The sequence below is a fragment of the Phragmites australis genome, chromosome 1 (assembly GCF_958298935.1).
Source record: "Phragmites australis chromosome 1, lpPhrAust1.1, whole genome shotgun sequence".
Taxonomy (NCBI): Eukaryota; Viridiplantae; Streptophyta; class Magnoliopsida; order Poales; family Poaceae; genus Phragmites; species Phragmites australis.
The window spans coordinates 38743024-38759728 of NC_084921.1; the positions used below are offsets into that span (position 1 = coordinate 38743024).

At 44.8% G+C, this 16705-nt stretch overlaps 2 protein-coding genes across 4 annotated transcripts; one reads left to right on the forward strand and one right to left on the reverse strand.

Annotated features, from left to right (window-relative positions):
• Positions 1-4599: 4599 nt before the first annotated feature.
• LOC133889280 (uncharacterized) lies at positions 4600-7413 on the reverse strand. Of its 3 annotated transcripts, none has more exons than XM_062329792.1 (9): positions 7338-7391; positions 7116-7242; positions 6547-6868; positions 5994-6065; positions 5656-5723; positions 5418-5553; positions 5244-5324; positions 5053-5148; positions 4600-4965 (listed from the first exon to the last, which is right to left on the reverse strand). In XM_062329792.1, exons 1-9 carry the CDS (start codon positions 7372-7374, stop codon positions 4870-4872), a joined length of 1035 nt encoding a protein of 344 aa, XP_062185776.1. In that variant the 5' UTR covers positions 7375-7391; the 3' UTR covers positions 4600-4869. The 3 variants fall into 3 exon arrangements, with proteins under 3 accessions (XP_062185776.1, XP_062185792.1, XP_062185784.1); XM_062329800.1 differs by having other exon boundaries at positions 4826-4965; positions 5053-5131; XM_062329808.1 differs by having other exon boundaries at positions 6547-6976; positions 7116-7413.
• A 5554-nt stretch (positions 7414-12967) lies between these two features.
• Positions 12968-15843, forward strand: LOC133918271 (small ribosomal subunit protein RACK1z-like). Its single transcript, XM_062362065.1, has 2 exons — positions 12968-13988; positions 15302-15843. The coding sequence occupies exons 1-2, from the start codon at positions 13101-13103 to the stop codon at positions 15413-15415; spliced, it is 1002 nt and encodes a 333-aa protein (XP_062218049.1). The 5' UTR covers positions 12968-13100; the 3' UTR covers positions 15416-15843.
• Positions 15844-16705: the final 862 nt, after the last annotated feature.

Consider the following 16705-nt stretch of genomic DNA (forward strand, 5'->3'; position numbering starts at 1 on the left):
CATTAATTATCATTACAGAATAACAGCTGCTGAACAGAGACACTTATGCTGACAACCCAGAGTCCTATATCATGATGCAAATGGTTGTTGTGCACCATTACAGAGCCTCTGCAGCAGGTTAGTAATAGGTGGAGATGTGTAATGAGGAATCATGAGCTCTTGAGTCCCAACTTTTCCCATGGTACAAGGTGTAAGTGTAGTAGGAAAACAACAAATATATCTCATTTTGTGTGTGTGTGTGTGCGCGCGTGCTCATTATAAGCCAATGATGTGATCTCTAAACTCTATCGATGAAGTAATGAAACAGACATAACTCCTCCCCAAGTTTATCTCTGTTCCCAATCCCTGCTCTCTACCCTGAATTCCCTTCCAATTACCTACCGGTTGCCATTGTATTCTTCGATTGCCTCTCGCTGGTGATCGGAATACAACATCCCCCTCCTCCCTAATCCTCCGGCGTCGGCAGCCCTGCTCGCATGCTTCCTACGTGACTGTCGTCCATGTCTGTCCACCCTGAAGCTCATTGCTTGCTAGTACTTAGGGTTTATTTGGCAGAGTTTTCAGAGCAGTTTTCTAGTTTAAATCATGGGAGCACTGACAAATAGCAGTTTTCAGCTTTTATCTTTCTGAGTGGAACTTGTGGGAGTGATTCTCTAAAATGAACTAGAAACTGAAAAGCTGAAAAAAATAGCTTTTTCTAATCTACTTCCCACACAGAATCACTTACTTTGTATAATTTATTCAGAGAATCACTTTCAACTATAGAATCACTTTCCTCAGAGAATCACTCTCCAAAAAAAATTAAATTAGAGAGAATTTTAGATGTACATAGTTTTACCAAACAAGCTCTTAATTCGTTCTCTTCCAAGATAGCATCTTTACCACCTTAGGTTTTAGATGAACAGAGCTTTGGATTCCACTCTGATTCCCACTTCTTTTGGTGCACAACTATATAATCTCCGATGAGAGGGCCCGGAAGCATGTACTGGCCCTCAGCATTCTCGTATCTTGATGTCGCGTATCTTAGATATATGAGATGCTGGATTGGTTGATTGATCGACTCCGTTGGTGCTGGGTTCTTGCGGGTGCCGATCAAGAAGGACAACGGGAGGACGGCCATTGTGCCAGCATTGCTGATCCTGCAGACCATAGCCGGAGAGGTAGTACTAATGCCAGTGGTGGCTGGATGGGCCGGCGAGGTGCGCAGAGGCCGAAGTCGGTGGCTGGATGAGCCGGCGAGGTGCGCAGAGGCCGGAGACGCTTGCTTGAGAAGAAATCGCCGGCTCACGGGAAGTCCCACGAAGCCTCAGGACGCCAGAGCTGAGCTCCACTTCATCTGACCGTTCAATCACAATCCGACGGCCCGGCAAGCTCCCTCGCAGCAGACAAACAGAGGGCTCCCAGGCTTACGGGCTTTCTCGTTTAATTTGTTGTACAGAAGTTCTGGATAGTTCACGTATGTTTCTATCTTTGAGGGAAAAACTCAAGAATTCCCCTCTAAATTGTATCTTTTTTTCCCCTATTTGCCCATTAGATGTAGGAGACAGGCAAAAGTCCACCCGCGCCTGTGGGTCGCGACGCCACACACGGTGCTCAACTACGCGGCGTTCCTCGAGGAGCACAGGTGCTTCGAGGACTCGTTTTCTGTGTACGAGAGGGGCGTGAGCGCGTTCCGGCACCCGCACTGCACGGCGATCTTGGAAGCCTACCTCGACAGGTTCGTGGCCAGGCACGGCGAAAGCAAGACGGAGCGCGCGAGGGAGCTCTTCGTCGAGGCCATCCGCCGCGCTCAACCCGAGGAAAAGAAGCAGTTTTTCGTACGGTTCGGCAGTTTCGAGGAGTCCGGGTCGGTGGCGCGCTCCATGGGCGTGTACGCCGAGGCCGTGCGGTTCGTGCCGAGTGCCGACAGGGCGGGCCTGTACGAGCTCTACGCGGCGCGGGCGGCCGCGCTCCTCGGCGTGGCGAGAGCACGGCGGGTTTACGAGCAGACCGTCGTCGACCCGGTCCTCCCGGACCACGACTCGCTGGCGATGCGTCCGGTTCACCTAGCTCGAGGAGGGGCTCGGAGATGTCGCCCGCGCCCGGGCCGTGCTCGTCCATGGATCGAATTTTGCTGACCCGGACACTAACCGTGGCTTCTGGGAGAAGTGGAGCGGCTTTGTGGTCCGGCATGGCGACGAGCATGGAAAAAACAAGTGGAGTTCGTGCAAATGATGACGTTGGCTTCGATGATTTCGCAGAGGAAGATGTAAAAAAAAATGAGAAGAAAAGATGGAAGAGGCAGCACCTGTAGTTTGCCTTTGCCATGCCCTTTCTCTCTTTTTTTTTTCTTCCTCCCTTTTTTGCTATTGTATTTCTGATCTACTACGTTCCTTTTACATGATTATGCATTTTGTTTGAATTGAGTAGCTGCCAGCGTGCTCTCCATCCCCTCCATGTTGTTTGATCTTCTTGAAAATGAAATGGTATAATATACTATTGACGATTTTGTTTAAGCCTATGGCAGCTAGGTACACTGATTTCAGAATAGTAATTTAGGGCCCGTTTCGCAGAGCTCCAGATTCAGCTTCTGAACTGAATCTGGAGGAGGTCTGTCAAACGGTAGAATTTGGCTTTAGCTCCCTGAGTGAATCACTTCTCCTGATTCATTGAAATGAACTAGAAGCTGAGGAGCTGAAAAAAAGTAGCTTCTCCTGAGGAGCTGACCACGCTGATTCTCCTGATTCATAGAGTTTATCCTAGAGAATTATTAAGAATCACTTTCAGCCACAGAATCACTTCCTCAGAGAATCAATTTCTTTAGAGAATTTGAATCAGTAGAAGCTCTGCCAAATAGGTCCTCAATTGCAGAATGGTAAGTCTTCTTCGATGCGTTGTTCATATTGTTTTTCTTGGATGCTTGCCCAGTTTTGGAGGCATTTGCTGGAGAAGCACTAGAGCTTCCAAAAGCAAGGTACTATTTGCAACCTTGGTCAGGAGTGGCTTCTGCAAATTGCAACAAATGCTTCAATGGAACGAATATGCAGAAGAATTAGTGATTCTCACTCGTCCTGGAAAACGAGCACACTTTTTTTTGTCATGAATGCAGAAACCTGCACATTTTTTTTACTCAATTTACCTATATTAATCGTTTCACTTTACAGAATCAACCCAACATCATCTTTTTTTTCTCGAACCCACAAGAGAGCTACGTGTTATTATATTAATAAGAAAATAACTCAGTTTATAAGAGAAACTGAGCCAGAAAACCTTAACAAGTATTGCATTACAAACTGCAAAGCCAAGTTCACACCAAAGACAAAGAAAGAAAGAAGTAAACCCCAAACCCGCTAAACAACTGGACAACAAAGGTTAAGCGAAGCAGCATACAACCCGACAAATAGAAGACCGGCACAGAGGCACCATCGGCACACCTGATCAACCAAATATCACTCACACGAAGCAATGCTACCTCAAGCAACTATGCCCAACTAGCACCTCGACCAGAACAGCCCAACTCAACAGGTAGAGCCCTACTCCCACACCTCCCACGCCTAACTACCCAACTCGGTGGTGGCTCTCACGCCAAACCACAAGCTCAATAGATGAGGTCCTGGGACGTCGAAACATAGCCTCTGACACGAAGCGCCGAAATGTGATGGGAAGTTCAACCGAACAGAAGAACAAAGGGGTCTAAAAAAGGGGCAAACAACAACAGAGGATGGTGCACCCTGCAAGGAGTGCCACCAGTTGTAACAACAAAAAATAGAAGGATTCTTTGAAATGACGCCTCCAGGAAGGAAGCAGCAAAGGAACTATCATCGCTTGTCCGGAAAGCGGAACATGGTTTTCACCCAGAGAGATACTAGGAGGAAGCTTCGTCACGGCGCCTCCATGGAGGTAATGACGTCCACGAGTGTCACCGTCGTCGACAATGGCATGGAGCCTGCCAGAGCTTTCTTCCATAATCCCCCTACCATGGTACAACCGAGTGAACCTAGAGCCTCAACGAATCGACCGGACCATTCACCTGCAAGAGAACAACTAGCAACGCACATCATCAAAGCATGAGGCCCAAGCGACGCATCCACCATCAAGAAACGACTAGGCATGATCGCAAGGGTTGCACCAACATCGTCGTCAACAACGATCGGCCACCGCATGGCACACTGGGGGCCACTAACGGCCCGTCCAGGGACGCCAAGCGATAGCATCCAAGACTGCCAGGTAGCAACACCCCGACCGCAGGCGGAGCTGGCTAGGACGGTGACCAACTGGACAGGAGACCTCACACCCACAACCCATCGACAACAACTGAAGAGCCGCGCATGCCTGCAGCTCTCCGCCGGAGCTGAAGAGCAAACAAGCCGCAAGAGGTGAGCATTAACGTGGATCCAGTCGGGAAACGATAGATTCGGCACACTACAGCGTGGATCCAATCGGAGCAAGCAACAACATAGACGGATCCAGCCAGAGCAAGCACAACACACAACACAGTCAAGAGGGAGGGGTAAGAGGGGAAACAAAGGGAGGGGGTGGCCACCGCCGCCGTTGCCGACCTTGCTTGATCTGGGGGGGGGGGGACTAGAGGCAGCGGTGCGATCCCAACGACTTGGGTCGGGGCTGTCAAACGCTTTATTTTTCACTGATCCCCAGTAGCCAACTTCATCTTCATAACTTGTGAAGTTGAGTGGCTGTGTTGTAGGTTTCCCTATGTACAAAGAAACTTCTATAAATCACTGCACAGTCAATCACAATGATTTTGTATCTTCCATATTCTATCATGACAAGCCTGAAGCTCAAACTTCATTTGAGCCCCCCTGAAGACTGAGCTCATAGAACATTTCTCAGATATTTACAGAGTCTGACAACGAGTCAGCCTGCAGCTTCCTACCGGATGTTGATGATATGCTGCTGCTGTTGAGGTGGCATCGGCTGTAAGCCCCCTCCTCCTGCAGGTTCTGAAACCGGCGTCTCGTGCACTGCCTGCATTCTCATGAAAGTTAACATTGTGAATGCAGCTGATTTTTTTTTAAAAAAAATGAATGTAAAAATGTACTTGATTCTACATACCTGTTGTTGATTACATCGATGAAGCAATGCAGTAACTGATATCAAGATGATGTAGACTGGTATCACAATTCCGACCGTTCTGAACATCAGCAGCAGCTGTCTCAGCAGGGAAATTTGTACTGCTCAGGTGTTCAGTTTGCACATAAATGAGGACTAGGAAGATGGTGAGAACTCAGAGTTCAGTGCCTTACAGTGATTAGCTCTATTGAGTGCGCTTCTTTACCGTCGAGGATAAGCGAGATTGCCTCACGGAGCACCAACAAGGCCATCAACTGAAGGTGTGTTGCACAGAAAACATGTGCATCAGTCGGCTACAGCATGAACGCTCATGTCCAAGTGGAAGGTTTGTGCTCTGTAACACTTACAGCTATGACAACTACACGGCAGTATATGACACCTTTCGGGTTGGAACTTTGAGTGTCAAAGCTTGATGCGCCATCAGCTTGATCCACAGTTTGACCGTAACTAGTACTGCGATTTTCTGGTCTTTCTCCAGCTCCCCTACAATGAGAAGAAGGTTAGCTATTAGGACACCCTTGTGTGCTCAGATATTCAGATCTATGTAACGTTTTTTTAGCAAGGAGCTAGTGCATCAAGTGGTACCTGAAGCTAATTGGGTTCCTTCCATACCGAAACAACTTCGAAGGAGCAGTGTAGTTTGGTGTGAATTGCTGTGGCATCAAGAGCAGAAACAACAAATCAGTCAACAGTCATGTGCTTTCATTCAGCGTTGTAGATTGATTGTGCTTTTTCTCATCTTCTGGTGTTTTTTCTCATCTTCTTACGGGTACTAAAACTGAAATGGACACCTTCAGATTAAGGGGAAAAACTGAATTGCTATAAAAAAGAAAAGAAAATAACTAAATGTATTCATCTGCTCCTTTCATGTAAATCTGTTGAGAATGGTTGGTTATAATAAGGAAAGTTTCAGAAAGCGTCACCTGCAAGCATATCTCACATATGGTGTCTCCCTTCTCATTACACCACCGCTGGACGCATATGTGGTGAGCGTACTGCAGCCAGCAACAAACTAATTCAAGTAAAACTTCCGTTGATGGGACAGTACAAAAAATCTGTTGTCCACGATGATGGAAAACAAAAGGGGAAAAAAATGTAGTCTGAATTGTGGTAGATATCGGACGATAGTGTCATCGATAGGAGGTCCTGATTCGGTTACGATAACTGATTAACCGATAATACAAGAAATCACTGACTGCATTATAGAAAATAGAAAGTTTGTTACCCGGTAGCATCTTGTTAGAAATGAGAAGAAAATATAATTTCAAAGCGTGCAATATCGATCAAGCACTACAGCGTGCAATGCATAAACGGGTTTGTGCTGCGTCGATCAAGGCTGGCTTCTTTTTTGTTTCCTGATTACCAATCGTTTCAGAAACCTCCTAAGCACAGTCAGTCATGAAGATGCAAAGTTCATAGAATAGCCAACTATCAAACTGGGACACCGAAAAAAGAAACAGAAGAAATTAAGCTTGCCTTCAAGCTGCCCTTGCAGGAGCAGGGGGTCTCCATGTAGGCCTCGTCAGCTTCCTCTTGGCAGATTCTGCACTCCACCATGACACCACTCTCTGCCTTGCCCATGCCCAGCTGAACATCTTCTGGAACGGAGGAGGGGTCTGGCTGGTCATATTCATAACCAGCCGTCGTGGCAGGGACGGCGGAGGCCTCATGGATGGCGGACCGGAGTGTCGACTCGGTGAGCAGCCGGCCCGTCATCAGCGCGAAGTGGTCGGCCATCCTCGAATTGCTTCCAAAGACGCTGGAGATCGAATCAACACACAGCATGTGGCGACGATCGCTGGAACAGAGTTTCTTCAGAACGAACACCGGCAAATGCGTATTTGAACAAGAAGACACGGCCTTATTCACCAATCACAATCCTTGATAGGATCCAGGAAAACATTTTCTACGAACACGGAGAAAGAACATCACACGACACAGCTGAAAAGAGTTTCTCCTTTTGACCTTCTTTTTCGCTGAAATCCGTCACAATAAAAGGGAGAACAAAGATGCATGGAGCTGTGAAAAAGGCTACTAGTTTTTACCTGGGCAGAGGAACCGGGACGCCGTGCAGAGCCAGCCGAGACCACAAAGGCCGGGAGCTTTTCACGGCACGAGACGAGATATAGCACGCATCGCGTATGTCTCTGTCCGCCGCAAAGATCTCGTTGGCTATCCCCACGGATGATGGAGGAAGGAAGGCAAGGATGCGATGCAAAGGCCACGGCGAGAATGCAATGGAGCAGGGGAGGGAAAGAAGGGAGCACCTGAGCGGAGCCTGAGCAGAGGCAACGGCGAGAGCATGCCAAGGAGGAGGCTTGCGAGGCGGGACTAGGAATAGGATATCTGAACTCCGACACATCCAGGGTGATAGAGAGACAAAGAGAAGCAAGCGATGGATTAGGTGGCCGGATCCTACTGGCCCCTCTCGGCATTTGGTCCTTTCTTGCCTCCGAAAACAATCTGATTCCGATCTGCCTCGCGATTCATGCCAAGTAATCGCTGCTAGGTGGCCACTGATAAGGATGTGATCGGTAGTTTACATGGGAGTAATTTGGTCCCATAAATACATATAATCTTAGAAAAGAGTATGTGATTGGTAGTTTATATGTGATCTGATGGATGCAAATGTATGTTTATAGTCTGATTTGATTCAAGCTTTTCTTCGCAGTCTGATCTGACAGATATAAGTTACTGCATCCGTTCATATAGGTGAGTCTCCTTATCAATGTCATAAAATTATTCTTATACAAACAACTAATTATAATTTTAACTCTTACATCCGCTTATACGGCAATACAGTAGTTTATATGTGATCTGATGGATGCAAATGTATGTTTATAGTCTGACTTGATTCAAGCTTTCCTTCGCAGTCTGATCTGACAGATATAAGCTACTGCATCCGTTTATATAGGTGAGTCTCCTTATCAATGTCATAAAATTATTCTTATACAAACAACTAATTATAATTTTAACTCTTACATTCGCTTATACGGCTTCAGATTTGATCAACTAAATAAAAACTCAACTCAACCTATTCAGATAAATACAATCAACTATACATTCTTCTTTTCAACAAATATGACTTCGCGTAACCTACTTCCCTCAACTTGCATATACTATCTATGCAAGTAAAATCTATACGAGCAACTAATTACACTATAACTGATTGATGGGAACAAGATTGTCATGTTTCACAGGTTAGTGTATAGCATATAGTCCGTATAATTTTCGAGTAGATGGGTTAAAGAACAGGATCGAGAAACACGGTATATTACTTGTGAAATATTTTGAAAAAGTGAGGACCAAATTGTTTTTGTGTTCTCAGAACGGGGCATGGTTTCAAGTGGTTTCAAGTTCCGGTGACTATGGTCTAAAACAAACTCGAGTAAATGGAGATGTGCTGTCAAAGACCAAAGTGAAAGTGCATGATCCAACCGGTATTAGTAAAACTTCAAAACTCTTTTATTGGAGCAAACCCATGTGGAAGTCTTGAAGATGGTCCGTATAGTGCGTGCCCTAATTTTTTTTTTTGTCACCGGTGACAAAATTGTGTCCTTTGAAAACCTTTGTGCGGACCCGCGTCATCTCTGAGAGGTGACCAGGGGGGCGATGCTGCCTCTGCACCTTAGCCCCCCTCCTTTGCGGCTCGATAGGTCCGTCATCGCCGCTAGCCTGCAGAGGCAGCGATGGTCGGCAATGGCGTCAAATGATGTCCCTGTGGCCTTGCCTCCCCCCTCTCTCTACCCTTGTCTGCGGTGGCAGTTTCTTACGGTGGCGCATCGGCATGGTGCCCAGTGATAGCGCCTGGTGGTGGTGCAACGCTAGATCCGCTGTGGTGGTGCTGGATCTGTTGTGGCGGGTCCAATTCTACCGTTGAGGCGGCACCAACAGTGGTGCAGTAGGAATTGTCGTCGTTGGCATCGGCACGCCTCCCCTTCTGGTGGTGGCTACCCGGGCGATGACCCAGATCCAGTGCGAAGGCCACCCTCTGCGACCTAGCCGAGTGACACGACTTGGTGTTGTGCCTGCGGCTAGGGTTGGGGCTGGTGGACACCGTCGTAGTCTCCTCTGCCACAGCGGCGCGGGAGGTGATTCATGCAGTTGACCTTAGCCTCGCCTTGTGGACGAGCTTGCTCGACGTGGTGATCTTCTGCTACGGCAACCTCGGTGTCGTAGTTGCGTCCTTCGGTGCCTGCTAGCAGGTGCTGGCCCTTCGGTGCCATTAGGGGTTGCGTGACCATGTCCCTCATAGGGGGGGGGGGTTGCCGCTCTAGTTCCTCCGGTGATGTGCCTTGTCCGTCACTGCTGATTGCCATTCTTGCCGCTTTGCTACCGATCCGGTGGCCTGGCTCCTACCATTTGCTGATATGTCTATTCTCCCAGATCCAACACGTGAGGAGTTTAGTGACTGGTGGTGTCCTAGAAGGCAACACATGCGAGAAGATGACATTGGGTGGCTCTGTTGCTCGGTAGGTGGGGTTTTGGGGCTCCGGGCGAAAGCCTAAACTGGCTTCTTGCCGGTTTACGGAGTAACCGATTTTCATTTTACACCCGTCACTTTTCTGTGACGATATGATCCATGAAGTGGAGAGGGTGACAAATGGAGGTGCTGAGGGTGGTGGATTACAGGATTAGGAGCACTCCATCCTGATGGTACTGAGCATCTAAGGGTGTGAACAATGCTTAAGGCTAGGTGCTTAAGAAAAATAAGTGTTAAGCATTTAAAAATTGTAATTTTTAATATAAACAAAGACTACAAGTGTTTAAATACAATTAATTATCTTATTAATACTAATATAAGCAACGATGCTTAAGTAAACATGTTGTCCTTCGTCTAAGCATATTCTATGTTAGTGTAATTGAGAATTTTTCTATAAATATCTCCTCTAAACATCCTATTATACAGACTCTAATTATTGGCTTCTAGCTATCACTCGTCCCTGAACACATTTGCATCCCCTGATGTGGACGGGAGGATCAGTGCGTCTGTGCATGTGCTTTCTCCATTATCATTCACCCCAAGCTCGATCATATCGACACGTGTGCAGCCCTCTTCATAGCTAAAAATCTTGCAGCAGAAACACGATTCGACGCAGACGCTGATCGGGTTGATGAGGATTCATGGAACCTTTTTCATGGCTACAGCTGAACTTGCTGTGGCTGCAAGCTGCGCCCTTAATCTGTTTACCGTTTTGTAGCCTGGCACTCACACCAGGATCGCTGTTTGGGATTTAGATCTGTTTGGCAGAGCTTTCAGAGCAGCTTTTTTGGGTAATTAGGTGAGCTCTGTCAAACAGCAGCTTTCAGTTTTTAACTCTTTGAGTGGAATCCGTGAGAATAATTATCTGAAATAAACTAAAAGTTAGAGAGCTGAAAAAAACAGCTTCCTCTGATTCACTTCTCGCAGAGAATTATTTCTTCCATATATTTTATTTTAAAAAATTACTAAAGAATCATTTTCAGTCACAGAATCACTTTTTTTAAGAATCACTCCTTATCAAGAATTTGCTCAGAAACTCTGCTCTTTCCCTAGGCAAATAAAAGGACACAGTCATGTATTTTCCGTTTAAAATATATGACGTATTAGTATTTAAAAAATCTTTAAAAATATATTTTGATTATTAATTTATTTTATAATATATTATCAATTATTATAAATCAATATTATATTAAAAGATATATGAAATCTGGATCTGTTGATATAACTTTTGTACACTAAAATATAAGTATAATTTGACTAATTGTTAGTCAAAATTTACTAAGTTTGATTTTTCTAAATTCTAATATGTTCTATATTTTAAGACGGATGTAGTATTTTCTTTCAAAATTAAAATCTGCGTTAATTTTTGCGAGAAACGTATTGATGTCCACTTTATAAAGGCTACATGTTGTGACAGGAATTTCCAGCGTATTTTCTTTTCATTTTTCCTTAGCAACTCTAAAAAAACATGTCACCTACTTTCATTATATAATATGATTCAGGTGATGGGTTTGGCTTCCCTACTTATAATTGTCGAGTTTTTTTGGGGTTGGGTGCCTAAGTACTGAATGAATTGATCAACGAAACATGAGAGAAAGATCCATCACTCTTAACGTTCAAAAAGTTTCAACATCTAATTTTTGATGTATCGGATTTGTGCCAAGATTTATGCTTTAGGGATGATGGGTATATGAGGTAAGAAAAGTTCATGTGTGTTAAGGCCTCCTAACACCTGAATTTTTATTTAAACCTTAGTTAAGGTCTACAAACACCTGAGTTTTTTTTATTAGTTAGTTACGATTATTTATATTGGAATTACAGTTACTTTAAATAGGAGTTACAGTCATTTTTTTAGTAATGGTAGTGTAATAAAAATTCGTGTGTTAGAGCACCATAACATCTGAGTTTTGGTTATTATAAACTTAGATCTAATCTGAGCCACGTATCAAGATTGGATGGCTGAAAAAATATATATTGGAAGCCTATAAAATACTGAGGTGTTGTATAGAAGTTGTCTTTTAATATGGAGAAAGTTGATTTGTGTGGTCCTAATCTAGAAAGGTTTATTTTTGTCTCTTATTAGTACTTAGCTGACCATGACTTTCGTTATGGGCTTGGTTGCTTGTCCATACGTGTGGCACACGTGTCTTGTGGATGACGGCAAAATCTATGTCCCACTAACATGTTTGATTTATCATATATTTTTGAATTTTAATCCTCTAAATGTTATTATTGAGTTTTGAAGATAAACATGATAATTGCAATAAAAAAATTATAGTGTTTATGATTTATTACAATGCGCAGGAGCTTCACTTGCTTGTGCATTACTTTTCTTCTCGAGAGAGAATTTCTTTTGGAAGAAAATTTCTTGAGAGAGAATTGCCTGTGCATTCAAGCAAAGCATTTTTAGCTAGGGCCTCGTATAGATAGGGTGGCCGAAAGAAGCTAACAGTAGCGTGGCTCATCATCAAATGGGCACCCCACAAAAATACGTATTTTTGCCTTTTCCGTTTCTTTTTGCTAATCATCCTAATTAATTCACAACTTTAGTAGATTTATGTTTTTTCTTCGTATATGCATTCAACATTTTAAAAGACTTGGTTCAATAATTTACGAAACCTAGTTCAACATTAAAAAACGGTTTGATATTTTATGTTTAAATATTGAAATAATATAATCAAAACATCAAAGTAGTTTTTTTATTATATGCATTCAACATTTTAAAAGATTTCGTTAAATATTTGGAAAAAACTACTTCAACAATTTGAAAAAACTGGTTCAAAATTTTATGCGAAAATGTTGAAATAGTTTAATCAATATGTTGAACTAGTATATTCGAATTGTTGAATATTTTTAAATTCAAAAAATTTTGAACTGGTTAAATATTTTGTTACATTAATTCTAAAAAACCAAGGTTCAAACAGATTAAAAAAGGACTTACCATTTAAGTGAAAAATACATTTGGAGTTTGAGATTCAAACTAATTACTCACCCACCTCAACCAATCCGGAGCTAACACATGTCTTCCCACTCCAACCCGCGCCTGCGTCCACACCCCACACCTCAGCCATCCACAAGCCCGGGCACGAATCTCAAATACCAAGCTATCTAGAAGCTCTCCGAGGGATAGGGTGGTAAAACATTAATTAATCCTCTCCAAAGGACGCGTTCCATACATAAATCGCGCTCTTAGCATGCTATGGCATGTCTCAAATTTTGTTTGAGGTGGTGTAGGCCCATGACTCGTTAATCTGGATCTCCATGGACGAATCACTCCACAAACCTTCGACATGCCTGAGAGCCCATTAGAGGTCCACTGTCCTTCCTCCCATAAAGAAAATAAATTCAACTCCGGGGCTCGCATTCAACGGCCGTGATCTCCCCGAACCCCTTCACAGCCCTACCCCAGAAAACCCTAACGCCCGGCGCCGCCCCAGTATAAAACGCACCGCCTCCCTTGCCATCTCCCCAGCGCCGCCGCCGCCGCCGCCACCGCCTCCACGCCACCTCTCTTGCAGCCTCCCAAGCCCTAACCCTCCTCACCACTATGGCCGGCGCGCAGGAGACCCTGGTGCTCGCCGGCATGATGCGCGGCCATAACGACGTGGTGACGGCGATCGCCGCGCCCATCGACAACTCCCCCTTCATCGTCTCCTCCTCCCGCGACAAGTCCCTGCTGGTCTGGGACCTCACCAACCCCATTCCGGTCACCCAGGACAACACCAACACTACCGACTACGGCGTCCCCTTCCGCCGCCTCACCGGACACTCCCACTTCGTCCAGGACGTCGTCCTCAGCTCCGACGGCCAGTTTGCGCTCTCCGGATCCTGGGATGGCGACCTTCGCCTCTGGGACCTCTCCACCGGTCTCACCACCCGCCGCTTCGTCGGTCACGAGAAGGACGTCCTCTCCGTTGCCTTTTCCGTCGACAACCGCCAGATTGTCTCCGCCTCCCGCGACCGCACCATCAAGCTCTGGAACACCCTTGGCGAGTGCAAGTACACCATTGGCGGCGACCACGGCAGCGAGGGGCACAACGGTTGGGTCTCCTGCGTCCGCTTCTCGCCCAGCACCTTGCAGCCAATGATTGTGTCCGGCTCCTGGGACCGCACCGTCAAGGTGTGGAACCTTACCAACTGCAAGCTCCGCTGCACTCTCGATGGGCACGGCGGCTATGTCAACGCCGTCGCGGTGAGCCCAGACGGTTCTCTGTGCGCCTCCGGAGGCAAGGATGGCTACACTCTACTGTGGGACTTGGTTGAGGGCCAGAGGCTGTACTCGCTCGATGCGGGCGCAATCATCCACTCGCTCTGCTTCTCGCCCAACCGCTACTGGCTCTGCGCAGCGACACAGGATTCCATCAAGATCTGGGATCTTGAATCGAAGCACATTGTGCAGGATCTTAAGCCCGAGGTCCCTATCGCCAAGAACCAGGTCCATCTCCCAACCATCACTGTATATTTTCGATTGTTGCTACTGCTTATTGTCGATTATCTAGATACGTCTTACGCTCATGTGTCATTGATTGATTCAATTATATATATATATATATATATATATATATATATATATATAATGATGTTGTTGCATTCTCTATGGTGACGAGTATGTTGTAGACTTAGTTTTATGTGAATGTGTTACTCATGTTTGGAGTACGAATTCTATCATGCAACAATTTGAAGGTCTATTCCACGCCGCTGACTATAGTTTGTATTGAATGTGTTACCCATGTATGGGATACCAATTCTATCATGCAACAATTTGAAGGTCTATTTCATGCTGCAGACTATAGTTTGTAAATCAAATAGTGCAATGCTGTTTCTTAGTTGCGATGTATTGAATATTGTGCGTGGCGAAGGTTATGGATCATGCAATAATTTGAAGGTCCATTTATTTTATGAGATGCATATATGCACTGTGATTTAGTGTGTTTGGTTGAAGCCACTTCCCATTTACACTTATAATTGAAGAACGTATTTTGTACATGCTTCAACCATTGTAGTTAGCTTCAATATGAAGTATTATCTTCTTTGTTTGTTCAGCTTAGATCGTAAATGCTGACCTCCCAGTGTGCACCGTTCGCTGTAAGCCAGCTATTTATTATATTATACTCTTTTTTATAGGGCGTGTTAGGATTGGAAAAGGTCTTTAAAAGTATACATGGACCATTAATTTTTCTTGTAATATATTATTGATTGCTACAAATCAAGATTGTATTGAAATATGAATCTATTGATACAACTTTTGTACACTAAACATGGATATAATTTGACTAATTGTTGGTCAAAACTAGTTTGACTTTCAAATCTTAATACGCCCTATAAAATGAAACAGAGGGAATACTATGTTATTAGATTATTGACAAGGATCCATTGTTTGCAGTGTCAATATAAAAAAAGATTTGCTTGCAGTGCCCTTGTTGATGCTTTGTGTTTGCAACTGAGGATCCGGTGTGCTCTTTCATATTTTCCTTTTTACATTATTTGCTGTTCTTTTTCCTTGCTAGGCATGTGTCACTTGCATTTTGCAAGTACCATGTTCTTTTCGTTGCTTTGTAACCTTTGTGCTGTCTTTGCCTAATCGGTTTAATTTCTGATCTGAGTCTGTCATGTACTTAAGTTAGTAGTTATGGGATGAAAACAAAGCATCTAGTTGTTTTGTATCTCGTGTTCTATCGTAACAAAATCCACTGCAGCAAAGTTCAACTGTCTAATGGTAACTTACTAGTTTTGGTTACTGTCATGCAGATGCTTTACTGCACTAGCTTGAGCTGGAGCGCAGATGGAAGCACACTCTACGCTGGATACACTGATGGAACCATCCGGATCTTTAAGATCTCAGGGTACATCTACTCGGGCTAGATGATTGATCTTTTATTGATAGGCTTTCCTGGGAAACGGCTGTGGTATCTTAGTTTTTCTTTTTGACTGTTGGAAGGCATAATATCTGCCTAATTACTTCTGCTTAATTTACTCAGTTTCAGTAGCTTCAGTCATGAGATTTTTGGATACTGCGGAATAGGGATCTGTAACACCATGCTTTGGTTTTGGCTCCTGTTTCATGAATCATACAATCGATGGTGCTTCATGATTAATTCAACCTCTGATGCTGTTGAAGTCTGTATTTATTATTTTTTTTATTTTTTCAGCTGCTCTTTTAGGGAATTCTGTAGCAACTAGAATTTTCTATCTGCGAGTCTATTGTCATCTTCGAAATAGCATCAGTATAGTTGTTGCAAAGATTATTGGGTTTTTTTAAACTTCAATTTAATATGGAAAATATTATATTACCGATTAGTGGAGCAACAGGTTGAACCTTGGTTAAGCTTTTGAAGCCAACGGTTGTGCCAAGGCGAACTTTGCTATAGTTTTTACTTCATCTTGTTACAATTTAAGCGAGGTTGCTGACGAATGCTGCACGAGAAATTTATCCTGCAGAAGCCTGAACCTGTCCAAGCTAAAGACAAATCGTGACTAGAGAAAAACTGTTGATTATTTCATTGCACATATGCCTTTTAAATAGACGAAAGGATAAGTTCATATCCCTTTGAGAAATCATCCAATGAATGTCCGTTCGATATGTAACTGCTAGATAACTGCTATAGACAGGTTTGTAGAGAAATGATCAATCCATGCCTAATAGGAAGAGATGTCTCCTCAACATGTATCCCTTCACTCATATATGTTGGAAAAAACTAGAAGGCCAGAACAAGATCATCTCTGCATTCTACTTGTTGACTTGGTCGACGACGCGTTTTTGCCCCTGGGGCGCAGGCTTTTACAGGCGGAGGAGGACAGGCATCGTCGGTGTAGAGATGGGGCGGTGAGGTATGGCGTGGCTCAGGCAGTGTGAATACGGGCTGCCTGCCGGCATTAATGGCCACAATGGCCTCGTACGCGCATGTGAAGGTACGAAGAGAGCGGGAGAGAGAGACGGAGAGATGGCAACACGGCGGTGGTTGGAGGTGACCGGCGGTTGGCCTTACCCTGCGTGGTCGTCATCGATGTAGCACACGGTGATCCGCAGAGCAGGGAGGGGCAAAGGAGATTGGGCGGTGACGGCTGCACGTCGAGTGGCAGAGGGGCGGCAGGGGAGTGGGGGCATGATGAGTACGGCTGCCGCGCGTGCTTCACGCGCGAGCGCAAGCTTGA